Source organism: Atractosteus spatula, chromosome 8 (genome assembly GCF_055471065.1).
Source record: "Atractosteus spatula isolate fAtrSpa1 chromosome 8, fAtrSpa1.hap1, whole genome shotgun sequence".
Classification (NCBI taxonomy): Eukaryota; Metazoa; Chordata; class Actinopteri; order Semionotiformes; family Lepisosteidae; genus Atractosteus; species Atractosteus spatula.
In genome coordinates this window covers 433,487-451,043 of record NC_142713.1, presented here as the reverse complement: position 1 = coordinate 451,043, position 17,557 = coordinate 433,487, and the positions used below count along the sequence as shown (strand labels likewise).

At 54.9% G+C, this 17,557-nt stretch overlaps 1 protein-coding gene and 1 pseudogene across 2 annotated transcripts; both read left to right on the top strand.

Moving 5' to 3' along the window:
• Positions 1–3,077: 3,077 nt before the first annotated feature.
• On the top strand, positions 3,078–6,980 carry LOC148828943 (E3 ubiquitin-protein ligase TRIM16-like; annotated as a pseudogene). The gene is made up of 6 exons (XR_016091477.1): positions 3,078–3,648; positions 4,577–4,672; positions 4,823–5,056; positions 5,212–5,371; positions 5,554–5,613; positions 6,394–6,980. The product of XR_016091477.1 is annotated as an E3 ubiquitin-protein ligase TRIM16-like (transcript).
• Positions 6,981–10,859: 3,879 nt separating this feature from the next.
• On the top strand, positions 10,860–14,768 carry LOC148828942 (achaete-scute homolog 4-like). Its single transcript, XM_088922801.1, has 2 exons — positions 10,860–11,873; positions 13,570–14,768. The coding sequence occupies exon 1, from the start codon at positions 11,279–11,281 to the stop codon at positions 11,813–11,815; it is 537 nt and encodes a 178-aa protein (XP_088778927.1). The 5' UTR covers positions 10,860–11,278; the 3' UTR covers positions 11,816–11,873; positions 13,570–14,768.
• The last annotated feature ends 2,789 nt before the right edge of the window (positions 14,769–17,557 follow it).

Here is a 17,557-nt window from a genome sequence, read left to right as displayed (position 1 = left end):
GCCGAGTTTGATCCTCAATGTTTGACAAAAGTCAGGAAGGATCTCGGAACCGATGGCATCAGTGGGCGGGTCCTGAGGTCCCTGTGCTGGATTTCAACACAACTTCAACGAGTCTAGGGATTGTGTGTGGTACACTAGAGAGTGTGTGTGGTACACTAGGGATTGTGTGTGGTACACTAGAGAGTGTGTGTGGTACACTAGGGATTGTGTGTGGTACACTAGAGAGTGTGTGTGGTACACTAGGGATTGTGTGTGGTACACTAGGGATTGTGTGTGGTACACTAGAGAGTGTGTGTGGTACACTAGGGATTGTGTGTGGTACACTAGAGAGTGTGTGTGGTACACTAGGGATTGTGTGTGGTACACTAGAGAGTGTGTGTGGTACTGGCAGTTCATATGAATGGAGTACAGAGAGTGAAAACACGATGGTGGGAGCAGGCACCAGCTGATACATGGCTCTGTTGATTTACTCAGAACTGTATTAATACAGAATTCTACTGATTAATCGGGTAAGAACCAGTAAATGGCCAATTCTGGTGTATTTGTTGGTTAAACGACCCACAGGAGCTCACCAACAGGCACCGATCGATAGGCACCGATCGATAGGCACTGACCCACAGGAGCTCACCAACAGGCACCGATCAATAGGTACTGACCCACAGGCACTGATCGATAGGCACTGACCCACAGGAGCTCACCAACAGGCACCGATCAATAGGTACTGACCCACAGGAACTGATCAATAGGCACTGACCCACAGGCACTGATCAATAGGCACTGACCCACAGGAGCTCACCAACAAGCACCGATCAATAGGTACTGATCCACAGGCACCGATCAATAGGCACTGACCCACAGGAGCTCACCAACAGGCACCGATCAATAGGCACTGACCCACAGGAGCTCACCAACAGGCACTGATCGATAGGCACGGACCCACAGGAGCTCACCAACAGGCACCGATCAATAGGCACTGACCCACAGGAACTGATCGATAGGCACTGACCCACAGGAGCTCACCAACAGGCACCGATCAATAGGCACTGACCCACAGGAGCTCACCAACAGGCACCAATCAATAGGCACTGACCCACAGGCACTGATCGATAGGCACTGACCCACAGGAGCTCACCAACAGGCACCGATCAATAGGCACTGACCCACAGGAGCTCACCAACAGGCACTGATCAATAGGCACTGACCCACAGGAACTGATCGATAGGCACCGACCCACAGGAGCTCACCAACAGGCACCGATCAATAGGCACTGACCCACAGGAGCTCACCAACAGGCACCAATCAATAGGCACTGACCCACAGGCACTGATCGATAGGCACTGACCCACAGGAGCTCACCAACAAGCACCGATCAATAGGTACTGATCCACAGGCACCGATCGATAGGCACTGACCAACAGGAGCTCACCAACAGGCACCGATCGATAGGCACTGACCCACAGGCACTGATCGATAGGCACTGACCCACAGGAGCTCACCAACAGGCAATGATCGATAGGCACTGACCCACAGGCACTGATCGATAGGCACTGACCCACAGGAGCTCACCAACAGGCACTGATCGATAGGCACTGACCCACAGGAGCTCACCAACAGGCACTGATCGATAGGTACTGACCCAGAGGAGCTCACCAACAGGCACCGATCGATAGGCACTGACCCACAGGAGCTCACCAACAGGCACCGATCAATAGGCACTGACCCACAGGCACTGATCGATAGGCACTGACCCAGAGGCTGACGGGCCAGCGCAGTGGCTCACGATGAGCAGGACACGATGACCTGTGTGTCTTGGTTAATATGTGATTCTGCCTCTGTTTGATCAGCTTCGTCCCCTGCAGTTTGAGAAAGACTTTGGACAGATGGGCTGGCAGATTACAGGACAGACGCTGGCTGCACTTCGGTTTTATGGGGTGGGGGGGGGGGTTCTGTGCTCCAGTCAATGTAGAATTCGGGGAGCTCCCAGTCTGGGACCCCTGGAAATGGGATAGGGTTTTGAACTAAAACTTCGATACAGGAGGCTCTTCTGTACACAAAGAGCTGTGGGAGAGTGGAGCAGCTGGTGCCGGGGCTGTGGCGCGTGATCCGGCTCGTGTGTGCTCACGCACCACCGCTCTCCGGGCTGTGTCTCTCGAGTCACAGAAGCCGTACTGACCCAGCCCAGCCTCGGCCGCACAGGGCAGGGACCGGACCTGACTGAGGAAGGCTGACGAATCGAGCCCAGAGGGAAGGGAGGGGTGATTCAGCGTCTGAGGTTGCACAGGAGAGGGGAGAGAGGAAAGGAGAGAGAGGGGAGAGTGAGAGACAGAAAGAGAGAGAGAGAGGGGGGGAGAGGGAGAGGGAAGAAAGAGAGGGGAGGAGGTGACCTGGCTTGAATGGAAACCGGATTCCTGATTGGGGGCTCTGCCTCCCCCTGCTGGCCAGATTCTGCACCTGCACAGGGGTCTCCAAACTCGCTCATCTGAAACAGAGGTTTAACAAACCAAACATCCAGCTCACAAAACGTGGAGAGTACGAGTGTCAACCAGACAAATGATGGAAATGGCTACAAATCAGTGGTCCAGTTCAACCATTCTCAGCTGAGTTAAAGAGACAGGGGAGTGTGCGTCTTTACAGGGCAGGCGAGAAGTGGTTAAGACGTCCGGGAAAGAGCTTTTTTCTGAACTGAACAAATCCCTAATCCAAGTCGACACAGCCAGCACTGTCTCACCTCAGGAGTCCCAGCACACTTTTCCACTGACTGAGCCAGACATGGTTCCTCTCCCTCCCTGCTCGACTCAGGCGGTCTCCCCCTGCCCCTCTTTCTCAGGGCTTGACTCAGGTGGTCTCCAGCGGCCCTTTCTTCTCAGGGCTCGACCCAGGCAGTCTTCCCCTGCCCTCTTTCTCAGGGCTCGACTCAGGCGGTCTCCTCCTGTTCCCCTCTCTCTCTCTCTCAATTCTCTGACACCTGGCTCCTGTCCAAGCCCTGCCTCCTTCAGTGTTGTGTGATCCCTGAGGTGTGCGTACAGGTATTTCTGTTTGCAGGTAAGATTGTCTGCATTTTGTTTCACACACAAAACATGGACTCTAGTCAGTGGTCAGAGGACAGCATCAGCAGTCCGGTCTCTCTGGATATCCTGAAGGATCCAGTGTCTCTTCCCTGTGGACACAGTTACTGTTTGGGCTGTATTAAGACTCACTGGGATCAGGATGATCAGACTGGAGTTTTCAGCTGTCCCCAGTGCAGACAGACCTTCACCCCAAGGCCTGTTCTGGGCAGAAACATCATGCTGGCTGAAGTGGTGGAGAAACTGAAGGAGACAGGGCTCAGTGGTCCTCCTCCTGCTCCCAGTCCTGCTGGCCCTGGAGATGTGCTGTGTGATGTCTGCACTGGGAGACAGGTGAGAGCTGTGAAGTCCTGTCTGGTGTGTCTGGCCTCTTACTGTCAGACTCACCTCCAGCCTCACTGTGAAGCCGCTCCACTGAAGAGACACCAGCTGGTCGAGGCCACAGGACAGCTGCAGGAGAAGACCTGTCCAGATCATCAGAAACTGCGAGAGGTTTACTGCCGGACGGACCAGACCTGCGTCTGTCTGCTGTGCTCAGAGACCAGACACCGTGTCCACTGAGAGAGAGTGGACTGAGAAACAGGTGAGGACTTGAACCCTCTGCTAGGTGCTCTCTGGCCCAGGAGATACACTGATATTAACAGTGTACACTAGTCCCTATTTTTAACAGGGAGTCTGAAAGTGTGCAGAACGGTTCTTAACAAGAATTCTTAACTTGTTTGCTGTCTGCAGCAAACAAGAGTGACAGATTGTAGTGTGACATGTTGCCCCTGGCTGTGTTGTGGGCGGTTTGAACACCTGGGAGACGCAGCTCGTCCCACTCGGAGAATCTCATTCAGCCGGATCTGCAGCCAAGCCGAAACCTAAACGGTCCGAGTCACTCTCACACGGCGTGAGCAGCCACACTTCCTCTCTCGACACCATATAGCGTCTCGTATTCGCTCTCAAACACTGCTCAGAAGGACTGAGAACTCTCGAGAGTATATCAGTGAGCTGCTCCGAATGGGTGAAACACTGGGAAAGCTACACCTGCCTTCCTCCTGCTGGCTGGGGATGAGCACCTCCGCCTGCCTCCAGACTCTCTCTTACCCTCGCTGAGGCCCTGGAGGGACAGTCCAGCTCGTCACAGGGAAGAACTCCGGAACACCGCCGTTCCCGTCAGCAAGCGCTTCGGAACGAGGGAAAAGATTGGAGCGCCTATTGAACACCCACAAGATCAACGGCAAGAACATGCAGACTCCCCACAGAAGGATCCTCGGTCCAGAACTCAACGCAGACCCAAGAGCTGTGAGGCAGAAGCAGCACTCTGATGCCCATTCATTACACCTTTTTATATAAAAAATATCCAAAATATAAATATTTTCCATAACACTTTTATATTTTTGTCTGTACAATGCAAAGATCATATTTTGATATTTGATTGTTTGCTGTTACTTAGTTTGATATAATTTTTCATGACCTTGTGCAAAAATCACATTGGACATTATCTTTGTGTCCGTGTTCCTCCACAGGAGCAGCTGGGGGCGACACAGACACAAACCCAGCAGAGACTCCAGGAGAGAGAGAAGGAGCTGCAGGAGCTGAGACAGGCTGTGGACTCACTCAGAGTGGGTATTGACCAGAGGAGTGGACACACTGACACACATTTCCACAGCTGGACACTGGACACACCAGTACCCTGTGGAAACACCACACACAGTAGAATGTAGTTTGAGTGTTGTCCTGTGTGATAATCCACTGTGTGTCTCCTCACTCAGCGCTCTGCACACACTGCAGTACAGGACACTGACAGGATCTTCACTGAGCTGATCCGCTCCATTGAGAGAACACGCTCTGAGCTCACACAGCTGATCAGAGCTCAAGAGAGGGCTGCAGTGAGTCAGGCTGAAGGACTCCTGGAGCGACTGGAGCAGGAGATCGCTGAGCTGAGGAGGAGAGACGCTGAGCTGAGCCAGATCTCACACACAGAGGATCACATCCATTTCCTCCAGGTAACAGCACAGCTCTGGGACTCTCTGCAGTCCAGAAGGGAGTCTCTCACACAGAGCTCTCCAATGGAGCTGCTCCTGGCTTCTCCCCAGGAATGTGTGCTGGAGCCCAGTGTGTTTGACTGGAAACTCCTCTCTCTCTCTCCTCCCTGCTGCAGAATTTCCAGTCTGTCTGTGTCCCTCCTGGAGCTGGAGACTCACCCAGCATCCCTGTCAGACCCCACTTCTCTCCTGAGGCTGTGAGGAGAGCTGTCTCTGGACTGATAGAGCGACTGGAGGACGTCTGCAGGGAGGAGTCAGTCAAGATCTCCAGGACAGGTTAGTGGAGAAACACACTGGCGTCTTCCTAGAGATCAGCTGACTTGACTGTATTCCCAGGTGCTCATTATAAAGCCTGTCAGTCTGTAATGACTTGGGCCCTGTTGATCACAGCTCGATCTCTCTCAGTAGGAGTGATTCATCCACAAAACTCAGTTCTATTTCTCTCTGTGTCTCCCCAGTGAGTGAAGTCCACAGTCTGCAGACTCCAGAGCCCAGGACCAGAGCAGAGCTTTTACACTGTGAGTCTGTTTTCACTGAAAAGACAAATTTCCTATTTTATTTTAATATATATATACATTCCTCTTTGCACAAACACATTATATTACTGACCAAGCTTCACAGTTTTATTTTCTAGTATTGTGATCTAGAGATGTGCTCTGAAGTTCATCAGAAAAAAAACTGATACATGTTTCACATGTATCTTACAAGCCTCCTTCTGGGGTACGTTTGCAAGTGTGCTTTCAGACTATAAACAATCAAAAGCTATTTTTGTATTGGTTATCAACCGTGTATATCTTTTTTCAGAACTTTAATGTAACCAATTGGACAACTGCAGAAGGAGAAAAAACTCACCTGTCACTCCCACTGTGGGCATGTTCAAGACAGAAAACTCCAACTCCCACTGTGGGCTTGTTCAAGATAGAAAACTCCCACTCCCACTGTGGGCATGTTCAAGATAGAAAACTCCCACTCCCACTGTGGATGTGTCTGATACAAAGTCACTCCAACTGTGGCTGTGTCCTTTCTGCCAGTTTCTGTTGTTCATCAGTAGATCGATTAGTTGAGCTGTTTAGTCAGAAATAACAGCCAACAGGTTGATGTGCACAGTTCTGTGTGCTGAAGTTATTGAACCTTTGAAGTTCCATTGGTCTGCTCTGCCTGTGTGTCCTCTTCTCTCCAATCAGAAACCCCAGTGTGTATCTTACTGGGCTGTGGGGGCAGGACTCTAGTGGAGATCTGCTCAGGGATTGGTCTGTTCTGCCTGTCTGTCCTCTGACTGTCCTCTTCTCTCCAATCAGAAGCCTGTCAGCTCACACTGGACCCCAACACAGCGCACAGACACCTGCGTCTGTCTGAGGGGAACAGAAGGGTGACCTGGAGCAGGGAGCCCCAGCAGTACCCCGATCACCCCGAGAGATTTGATTCAGAATTCCAGGTGCTGTGCAGAGAGGGGCTGTCTGGGACCCGCTGTTACTGGGAGGTGGAGTGGAGTGGGGGATGGGTTTATATATAGGGATCACATATAAAGGACTCAGCAGGAGAGGATGGGGTGACAGCTCTCGTCTTGGACGCAACGACCAGTCCTGGAGTCTGTGCTGCTCCGGGTCCAGCTGCTCCTTCTGGCACAATAAGGAGAAAACTGCAGTAGCTGCCCCTCCCTCCTCCAGGATCGGGGTGTACGTGGACCACAGGGCTGGAACTCTGTCCTTTTACAGCGTCTCTGGAGACACAGCGACCCTCCTGCACAGAGTCCAGGCCTCCTTCACAGAGCCCCTCTACCCCGGGTTCGGGGGTTATGGCATTCTGGTGGGACAATCCCTTTTCGTTTCCTCCGCTGTGACCCTCTGCCCGCTGGGATAAATAGAGAATGACTGGACAGCTCTCCTCCTGGACAGATCCAGCCCTGCTCCTGGACAGATCCAGCTCTGCTCCTGGACAGATCCAGCCCTGCTCCTGGACAGATCCAGCCCTGCTCCTGGACAGATCCAGCTCTGCTCCTGGACAGATCCAGCCCTGCTCCTGGACAGATCCAGCCCTGCTCCTGGACAGATCCAGCCCTGCTCCAGGAGAGATCCAGCCCTGCTCCTGGACAGATCCAGCCCTGCTCCTGGACAGATCCAGCCCTGCTCCAGGAGAGATCCAGCCCTGCTCCTGGACAGATCCAGCCCTGCTCCAGGAGAGATCCAGCCCTGCTCCTGGACAGATCCAGCCCTGCTCCTGGACAGATCCAGCCCTGCTCCAGGAGAGATCCAGCCCTGCTCCTGGACAGATCCAGCCCTGCTCCAGGAGAGATCCAGCCCTGCTCCTGGACAGATCCAGCCCTGCTCCAGGAGAGATCCAGCCCTGCTCCTGGACAGATCCAGCCCTGCTCCTGGACAGATCCAGCCCTGCTCCAGGAAAGATCCAGCCCTGCTCCTGGACAGATCCAGCCCTGCTCCAGGAGAGATCCAGCCCTGCTCCTGGACAGATCCAGCCCTGCTCCTGGACAGATCCAGCCCTGCTCCTGGACAGATCCAGCCTCGCAGGGGTGAGAGAGATTCTCTTTCCAGGAACAATTATCTCTTAAATCAATGTAGAGAGACCTTTCAGTACTCAAGGACAGGTCTCTGAACTGAACAAGGACAAAAACTACTAAATTCACTGAATAGAATCCTTGTCTCCATAACCGCAGTTTGAGAAAGAAGACAAGCTTGTGAACAACTGTAAACACGTTTGTGTGACATCTGTGTGGTTCTACTGCATTTCACCCACCTACCCTACAGGCCAAAAGCACAGTTCTGTGGTCAGAGCCAAAGACGTAGCCCAGGAAACAACCACACAGCCGCTGTCCTGCTTTTCCAGCTGCCCCTCGTGGTCCGGAGGGGAGCTGGTCTTTCTGCCTACAGTGCGCACCGAATGCTGTAAGATCGCAGAACATCTGTGCTCACAGGTGTGTCTAGGAAGAGCCTAAGCCACAAAGCAGTGTTATATTTTGGGAGAGATTATTGGTCCTGTCACTGGTTGTGCGAGCGCGTGAAAAAGGAGGTTTCACGTCTCACCCGAGGCATCTGCTGGGTCGTGAAAATGTCAGGTCCTCCTTCACTTACCTTGATTTTCCCAGACGGGAAACTCCTTTGCATAATATTTGCATATTTCCTGAGCACCTGTTCGCTATAATCCTTTATCTGCCCTGGCTCTTTACTGGTGTAAATCTCCTCTTGGACAAAACAGCCGGGACTTTTATTAGACTCTGAAAATAAAGTGGGAGAGGGGAGACCTCGTGTCCCGTTGTGGTATTTATTGCCCACGACGTTGGGGAAACAGAAAACTATATCTTTCTAAACTGTGATCCTTCGAGAGTGCCATGAGCCTCACCTGCTTTGTCCGGACTGATTTCTGAGCAAAAATAATTCACTGCCTTTATATACGTTTATAATTTTCTTCATCCCGAAGTGCTTCACACAAAGTAGACAGGATTTCATCCCCTGTAACTGTCCCACCTGGGAGACACACAGCGATCATTCTGCACCAGTGACCCCACCTGGGAGACACACAGTGATCATTCTGCACCAGTAGCCCCACCTGGGAGACACACAGTGATCATTCTGCACCAGTGACCTCACCTGGGAGACACACAGTGATCATTCTGCACCAGTAGCCCCACCTGGGAGACACACAGTGATCATTCTGCACCAGTAACCCCACCTGGGAGACACACAGTGATCATTCTGCACCAGTGACCCCCCACTGGGAGACACACAGTAATCATTCTGCACCAGTAACCTGACCTGGGAGACACACAGTGATCATTCTGTACCAGTAACCCCACTGGGAGACACACAGTGGTCATTCTGCACCAGTAACCCCGCCTGGGAGACGCACAGTGACCATTCTGCACCAGTAACTCCACTGGGAGACACACAGTGGTCATTCTGCATCAGTAACCCCACCTGGGAGACACACAGTGGTAATTCTGCACCAGTGACCCCACCTGGGAGACACACAGTGGTCATTCTGCACCACCCCACCTGGGAGACACACAGTGATCATTCTGCACCAGTGATCCCACCTGGGAGACACACAGTGATCATTCTGCACCAGTAACCCCACTGGGAGACAAACAGTGGTCATTCTGCACCAGTAACCCCACCTGGGAGACGCACAGTGACCATTCTGCACCAGTAACCCCACTGGGAGACACACAGTGGTCATTCTGCATCAGTAACCCCACCTGGGAGACACACAGTGGTCATTCTGCACCAGTGATCCCACCTGGGAGACACACAGTGATATCATTCTGCACCAGTGACCCCACCTGGGAGACACACAGTGATCATTCTGCACCAGTAGCCCCACCTGGGAGACACACAGTGATCATTCTGCACCAGTGACCTCACCTGGGAGACACACAGTGATCATTCTGCACCAGTAGCCCCACCTGGGAGACACACAGTGATCATTCTGCACCAGTAACCCCACCTGGGAGACACACAGTGATCATTCTGTACCAGTAACCCCACTGGGAGACACACAGTGGTCATTCTGCACCAGTAACCCCGCCTGGGAGACGCACAGTGACCATTCTGCACCAGTAACTCCACTGGGAGACACACAGTGGTCATTCTGCATCAGTAACCCCACCTGGGAGACACACAGTGGTCATTCTGCACCAGTGACCCCACCTGGGAGACACACAGTGGTCATTCTGCACCACCCCACCTGGGAGACACACAGTGATCATTCTGCACCAGTGATCCCACCTGGGAGACACACAGTGATCATTCTGCACCAGTAACCCCACTGGGAGACAAACAGTGGTCATTCTGCACCAGTAACCCCACCTGGGAGACGCACAGTGACCATTCTGCACCAGTAACCCCACTGGGAGACACACAGTGGTCATTCTGCATCAGTAACCCCACCTGGGAGACACACAGTGGTCATTCTGCACCAGTGATCCCACCTGGGAGACACACAGTGATATCATTCTGCACCAGTGATCCCACCTGGGAGACACACAGATGTGATCCTGTATGTTTCAGTGCCCCAGTACCTGCAGGTGCAAAAATGTAACACTAGATGGAAGTAGTAACATATCGGCTGACATGTTCTGACCACTTTCTTCAGTACAGAAATGTACATTTTCAGTACACAAAATGTTATTTACTTCATAAATAACATTTGGACAAGCTGTATGTATAGCCTTTACTGGACACACTGTACACACACACCTGTACACACTCTGACTGCACACACTGCACACACACACCTGAACACACTCTGACTGGACACACTGTACACACACACCTGTACACACTCTGACTGGACACACTGTACACACACACACACACCTGTACACACTCTTACTGGACACACTGTACACAAACACCTCTACACACTCTGACTGGACACACTGTACACACACACCTGTATACATTCTTACTGGACACACTGTACACAAACACCTGTACACACTCTGACTGGACACACTGTACACACACCTGTACACACTCTTACTGGACACACTGTACAAACACACCTGTATAGGCCTTGACTGGACACACACACCTGTACACATTCTTACTGGACATACTGTACACACACACACCTGTACATGCTCTTACTGGACTCACTGTACACACACACCTGTACACACCCTGACTGGAAACACACACCTGCACAGGAAGAGGAAGCAGGCAGTTCTCAGGTGCGTGTCGAGCGCCGGGAGAGGCGGGCTCTGGGACGCTGGAGGAGGATGGAGGGTGTGTTTGCGGAGAAGGCCCCACTCCCTCTCCACGCGTGTCTCCCCAGACGCAGCGGAGCAGCGGAGCAGCTCGGGGACGGAGACACGCCGCCCACCGCGGAGGAGGAGAGTCGCGCCGGGACCCGGGCTCGCGTGGGAAAGCGAGTGGGTCCGGGGCGCCGAGAGACCGAGTTCAGCCCCCGAGTGAAGCTCTGCCCGCGGTTCAAGCGCACAGCGCCCCGAGCGACTGACTGGACGTGACTTTGCTTTCAAACTCTTCCCCTCTGGACCTATTTTTCCAGCACTCGCTCCTCAGGATTTGGGGGAATTTTTTAGCGCTTTTTTTTGGTATCCCCTCCCAAAAGAAAAGGACTGTCTCTTCCCAGCCGCGAGCGGTCACGGGCTCCCCCCCCGGCGGGGAACCACCTGACGGAACCGGGCGACCGGACCGGGCGGTCGCCATGGAGACCAAGAGGATGCTCGGCGCGCCGGCCGAAGCGGAGGAGGAGGAGGAGCGGGAGGAGGAAGAGGAAGAGGAGGAAGAGGAGGGGGGCGGGAGGCGACAGGGGGGCAGCACGGCCGAGGGGAGCCGGGCCCGCTCGCCGGAGGAGAGGAACGAGAGGGAGCGGCGGCGCCTCCGCCGGGTGAACGCCGGCTTCGCGGCGCTGCAGAAGCGGGTGCCGCAGGTGGCGGCCGCCCGCCGCGCCAGCAAGCTGCAGATCCTGAGGGCCGCGCAGAGCTACATCTCACGCCTGCAGCGGGCGGTGCGCGCCGCCGGGGGCCCCCAGCCGCCCCGGGGCCCCTCGCCCGGCCGCGGCTCGGGCGCGGACTCGGAGGGCGCCCCGGACCGGGCCGACTGCGCCGAGCTGCCCCTGTCGGACTGCTCCCCGTCCTCCTCCTCCTCCTCCTCCCTCCCGCTGTCGGCGTCCCCGTCCCCGCCGGCCCCCGCCCCCGCCGGGCGCGCCCCCGCCTGCGACTCCAGCCCTGAGCCCCGCTGAGCGGCGTGAAGCCCGACCGGCCGCGCCGCGGGGCGGAGAGAGGACGCGCTCGGAGCGGGTGAGTGAGTGAGCGAGGGTGAGTGAGTGAGGGTGAGCGAGGGTGAGTGCACAGCTGCGTAGAAAAGCGCACCGAAGTTTCCCGACTATGTTGGTGGTGGGTTTTTTTTTACAGCACTGTATAGTTTCTAGCATAGTTTCTCCCGATACTCGACGTGTTTACTCACCGGCGTGTATTTGCTGCTGACCAGCGGGTTCCTCCCGTTCAGTGGATCAGCAGACGGAAGAAACCGCAACGTGAATACAAATTGGACACAAGCGCCCGAGGCATGTTCCTGGAGACGCTGTGGTTGAAATCGCTTCTCGGGGACCTCTCGGGGACCCCCAGTCTCCTCGGCCGCCTGTCTGCGCTCTTTCTTGCACAGAGCCGCGGAGTTCAACACCTGCGGCAAGTGGGCAGCACCGGAGCTCACTATGATACCGCTTGAGTGAACAGGTCACTGACAGAGCTGTGCCTACAGTGACACTGTTTAGTAAATCCCTGGTGTGTGTATTATAAAAAGGCGCCGTCCTTCGGGTGAGACGTAAAACCGAGGTCCTGATTCTCAGTGGTCATTAAAATCCCAGGGTGTCTCTCGAGAAGAGTAGGGGTGTCACCCCAGTGTCCTGGTCAAACTCCCCCCTGGCCTTTACCCCTCATGGCCTCCTAATAACCCCCCTCTCTGAACTGGCTCCATCCCTCTGCTCTCCTCCCACTGAGAGCTGGTGTGTGAGAGAGGACTGACAGAGCTGTGTCTACAGTGACACTGTTTAGTCAATCCCTGGTGTGTGGAGTATAAATACAGCACACTGTACAGGGCGTGGGCAGTGTGGGGTGGTCGTTGTTGGTCCTGGGATTATTCCAGCCTGTCGTTGATAAGGGCCCTGAGATGGCAGCTGAGTCGGTGGAAGATGAGGAGATCAGGGCGGGGTCGGGGTCAGCCCGGGAGTACTCCCCATGGAGGTCCAGTATCGGGGACTGGACTCGCCAAGCCAGGCCCAACGGGTCTTCAGGACCCTGACGGCTGGCCCGCTCCGCGCCTCTCTGGTGCCGACAGGAGAGGGCTCTGACCCGCTGCCCCTCCAGGGCTCGGGGACGAGGCCCGTGTGATCAAGGCAGGAGCGAATGAGCTCGGCAGCTCCCCTGCTGGATGGGCTGAGCTGTTATTGATCTGTGGTGTTCAGTTCCCTATTTAATCCCACCCCTCCACCCTTTATTCCAACCGCTCTGTCCAGTTCAGGGTCGCAGGGCAGCCCGAGTCTGTCCCAGAAGGCACTGGGCACAAGGCAGGATACAGCCTGGACAGGACGCCAGTCCGTCGCAGGGCAGACAGACACAGTCACACAAGGCCAGTTTTCCCAGTCACCAATTAATCCACCGGCATGTCTCTGGACTGTGGGAGGAAACCCACACAAACGCAGGGAGACCATGCAGACTCCACACAGACAGCACCTCAGGAATCGAACCCAGTGGTGCAAAGCTGCAGTGCTCACCCCTGCACCACCATGCCTCTCTTAGTCACATACGAGTCGTGTCCAGTTCATGCTCCTTGACTTCTGCGTTGGTCAACGGGGAACTCTCTCTGCTGAGACCCGGAGGGGTCGCTTCTCTTCGACTTCTCCCAGCTGAAAGATGGCGGCGCGAGTCCTGCAGTCTGTGAGCTTCAGTCTGTCCACAGCTCCTGCTGTGTTGAGCAGCTTCCTGTCTCTGTCCGCAGGAGCCGAGGGCCTCCAGGGGTGTGACACCAGGGCGAGAACTTCTGAACACCAGGGTTCCATAGCCTCCCGGCATCTGAACACTGGGACTCCAGAGCTGAACCCTGGAATGGCACCATGTCTGAACACCAGGGACTCCAGAGCTGGACCCTGGAATGGCACCATGTCTGAACACCAGGGACTCCAGAGCTGAACCCTGGAATGGCACCATGTCTGAACACCGGGACTCCAGAGCTGGACCCTTAAATGGCACCATGTCTGAACACCGGGACTCCAGAGCTGAACACTGGAATGGCACCATGTCTGAACACCAGGGACTCCAGAGCTGGACCCTGGAATGGCACCATGTCTGAACACCGGGACTCCAGAGCTGAACACTGGAATGGCACCATGTCTGAACACTGGGACTCCAGAGCTGAACACTGGATAGGCACCATGTCTGAACACTGGGATGAGCTCCTGAGCTGAACACTGGATAGGCACCATGTCTGAACACAGGGATGAGCTCCTGAGCTGAACACTGGATAGGCACCATGTCTGAACACAGGGATGAGCTCCTGAGCTGAACACTGGATAGGCATCTTGTCTGACCACAGGGATGAGCTCCTGAGCTGAACACTGGATAGGCACCATGTCTGAACACAGGGATGAGCTCCTGAGCACTCAGCCCACCAGAGGAGGCTGAACGGCCTCTTCTCCCACGTTTCCACGATCCTGGGTGAAGCAAATACTGCTCCTCCTCTCCCTCTGTCCCCTCTCTCTTCCTCCTCTCTCCTCTCTCACTCCATCACTGCCAAACCTATCGTCTGTCTGTCTGTCTGTCTGTCTGTCTGTCTGTCTGTCTGTCTGTCTGTCTGTCTGTCTGTCTGTCTGTCTGTCTGTCTGTCTGTCTGTCTCCCTCTGACCTCTGACCCCTGCCACCCCTCTCTCCAAAGCCCTTCACCGCCGATGGATCGTGTTCCGTGTTTATCAGCTCCTGTCTGTAGCGCTGTGCTGGAAGTGTAAAGGATCTGGTGTTATGTGCTCTGGCTATCCTGGTGTCGTGATGTTGTCTCTGACGATCGCCCGGGACTGGAGGGCGGTCTGAGAGCGCGGGAGGCGGGAGACGTCCCAGAGCTGTCTCAGTGCGGCCTGGGGCAGACCCCTCCGAGGACAGGCTGTGACAGTCGCTAGTGGGTGAATAAACGCAGGATGATCCTTCCCCTGGTCTCTGGTAAAGGTCTGTAAGCCCGGTGTACCTGCCTGTGAATGTTGAGTCCGCACAAACACTGACAGACACCTCCAGTGATTCTCTCTCTCTCTCTCTCTCCCTTCCCTGTCTCACTCCGCCTCCCCTCCATCTCTTTCTCCTCTCTGACCAAGAGAAATTATTTTGTAGAAATGTACTTTATGGATATGCTTGCAGGGGGGACAGTCCTGTTACAATAGGAGCTACAGTCCCAGTACAGTAGACCAGTCCTGTTACAATAGGAGCTACAGTCCCAGTACAGTAGAACAGTCTGTTACAGTATGAGCTACAGTCCCAGTACAGTAGGACAGTCTGTTACAATAGGGGCTACAGTCCCAGTGCAGTAGAACAGTCTGTTACAATAGGAGCTACAGTCCCAGTGCAGTAGAACAGTCTGTTACAGTAGGAGCTACAGTCCCAGTACAGTAGACCAGTCTGTTACAATAGGGGCTACAGTCCCAGTGCAGTAGAACAGTCTGTTACAATAGGGGCTACAGTCCCAGTACAGTAGGGCAGTCTGTTACAATAGGAGCTACAGTCCCAGTACAGTAGGACAGTCCTGTTACAATAGGAGCTACAGTTCCAGTGCAGTAGGACAGTCCCAGTACAGTGGAACAGTCCCATTACAATAGGAGCTACAGTCCCAGTACAGTAGGACAGTCTGTTACAATAGGAGCTACAGTCCCAGTACAGTAGAACATTCCTGTTACAATAGGGGCTACAGTCCCAGTACAGTAGAACAGTCCTGTTACAATAGGAGCTACAGTCCCAGTACAGTAGAACAGTCCTGTTACAATAGGGGCTACAGTCCCAGAACAGTAAAACAGTCTGTTACAATAGGAGCTACAGTCCCAGTGCAGTAGAAAAGTCTGTTACAATAGGAGCTACAGTCCCAGTGCAGTAGGACAGTCTGTTACAATAGGAGCTACAGTCCCAGTGCAGTAGGACAGTCTGTTACAATAGGAGCTACAGTCCCAGTGCAGTAGGACAGTCTGTTACAATAGGAGCTACAGTCCCAGTACAGTAGGACAGTCTGTTACAATAGGAGCTACAGTCCCAGTGCAGTAGGACAGTCCTGTTACAATAGGAGCTACAGTCCAGTACAGCAGGACAGTCCTGTTACAATAGGAGCTACAGTCCCAGTACAGTAGGACAGTCTGTTACAATAGGAGCTACAGTCCCAGTGCAGTAGGACAGTCTGTTACAATAGGAGCTACAGTCCCAGTGCAGTAGGACAGTCCTGTTACAATAGGAGCTACAGTCCCAGTGCAGTAGGACAGTCCTGCTACAGTAGGGGGCGACTCTGTCCCTTGTCTCCCTCTCCGACAGTCAGACCCAAAGGTGCTGTGTGAGTGAGAAGCTGGAAGTTTGCTGCCAGTTGCGTCCGTTGTGTCTGCTCTCTCCTCTCTCCCTCTCCCTCTCCCTCTCCCTCAGCAGGCAGGCTGGGGCTCGTCTCCGCAAGGGGGAGAGCCTGACCGGCCGCATTCCTGACCGGAGGCAGCAGGAGCATCTCGTCAGACCTGCCTCTGCCTCTCCCCTCTCCCCTCTGCCGCACGCGGATCCGGTGTTCATCCGGCCCTTCTGCTTCACTTGGGGAGGGGGAAACTGCGAGAAAGCGCGTTTAAATCCGAGAACGAGAGTCTCTTCTCTACACAGAGGGGGGTGGGGGGCTGGAACAAGCTGGCCAGCCGTGCTGTGGAAGCCGGGCGAGCTGCCGGGCGAGCTCCCGGGCGAGCTCCCAGCAGCTGCAGGCCTGTGTCGGAGCCGTACCGACGGGGCGCTCGGCTGACTTTCAGTTCGAGCTGACAGGTGAATCACCCCTCCCTCCCTCTCTCCGCCTTCTCCCTCCCTCACAAACGGCCGAAACTCTGCAGGTCTGAACACGGCCTCCCGCCTCACCTGTCTGTCCTGTTCCTCCTTCTCTTGGGGCGTCTGTGCAGGCGCCACCCGGCCGCCACCACCCCAGAACTCTCCCCAGCGCCCCCCCCCCCCCCGTCTCCTCCTCCCCTCAGATTCCAGCTCCAGGAGCCTTACTGGCCTGACTGGAGGATTACAGCGCAGCCCAAGAAATAACAGTCAGGAAACAGCTGTCAAAGGTTCAGAACAAGAAATCGTTATTGTGCGACAGGAGATCGCACTCTGGCCTGCGGCTCTGTTGGAGCTTCCTCTCCCAGTAGGGCTGGGAGCGGCTTCGATTCCAATCTGGGATTAGGTTTGTTATTTTGGGCAAGAATGTCTGTCTAATCCCAGACTGTGCCTCCCAGTCCAACAGGAAGTGCAGCTCTGTCTCCCTCTGCCTCGCTCCCCGAGTTCCTGCACAGAGGTGCAGCCCGAGGCCAAGTTTCTAACGACGGAGGAGGCAGGTAATCGTGACATCTCGCGTGCGAAGGTGCCCTGTGCTGCCACGTGCGTGTCCGAGGGACGACGGCTGCCTCTTTCCTCCGCCCTCATCCCGCTTCCCGAATGAAAATGGAATCCGGAAGGAAAGGGCCATTTTGTTCTTGACTGCTCTCACTCCTGCCCGCAGCAGGCTGGCTCTGCTCTTCCTCTTCCTGTTGGGCTGGACGACACCAGGAGGCCCGCGCTCGCTCCCACAGACCAGGGGCTCGGGGTCCGCAAGTCCAGCAGGACGGCCAACAGCGGCGACGTCGTGTGCTGACCAGGCCGCGGAGCTCGGCCTGCCCTCTGAGTGACCCCCTGACCGCTCAGCGCTCCCCCTTCCTCTGCGTAAGAGGGGCTCGGTCACCCCTGCAGCGGGTGGT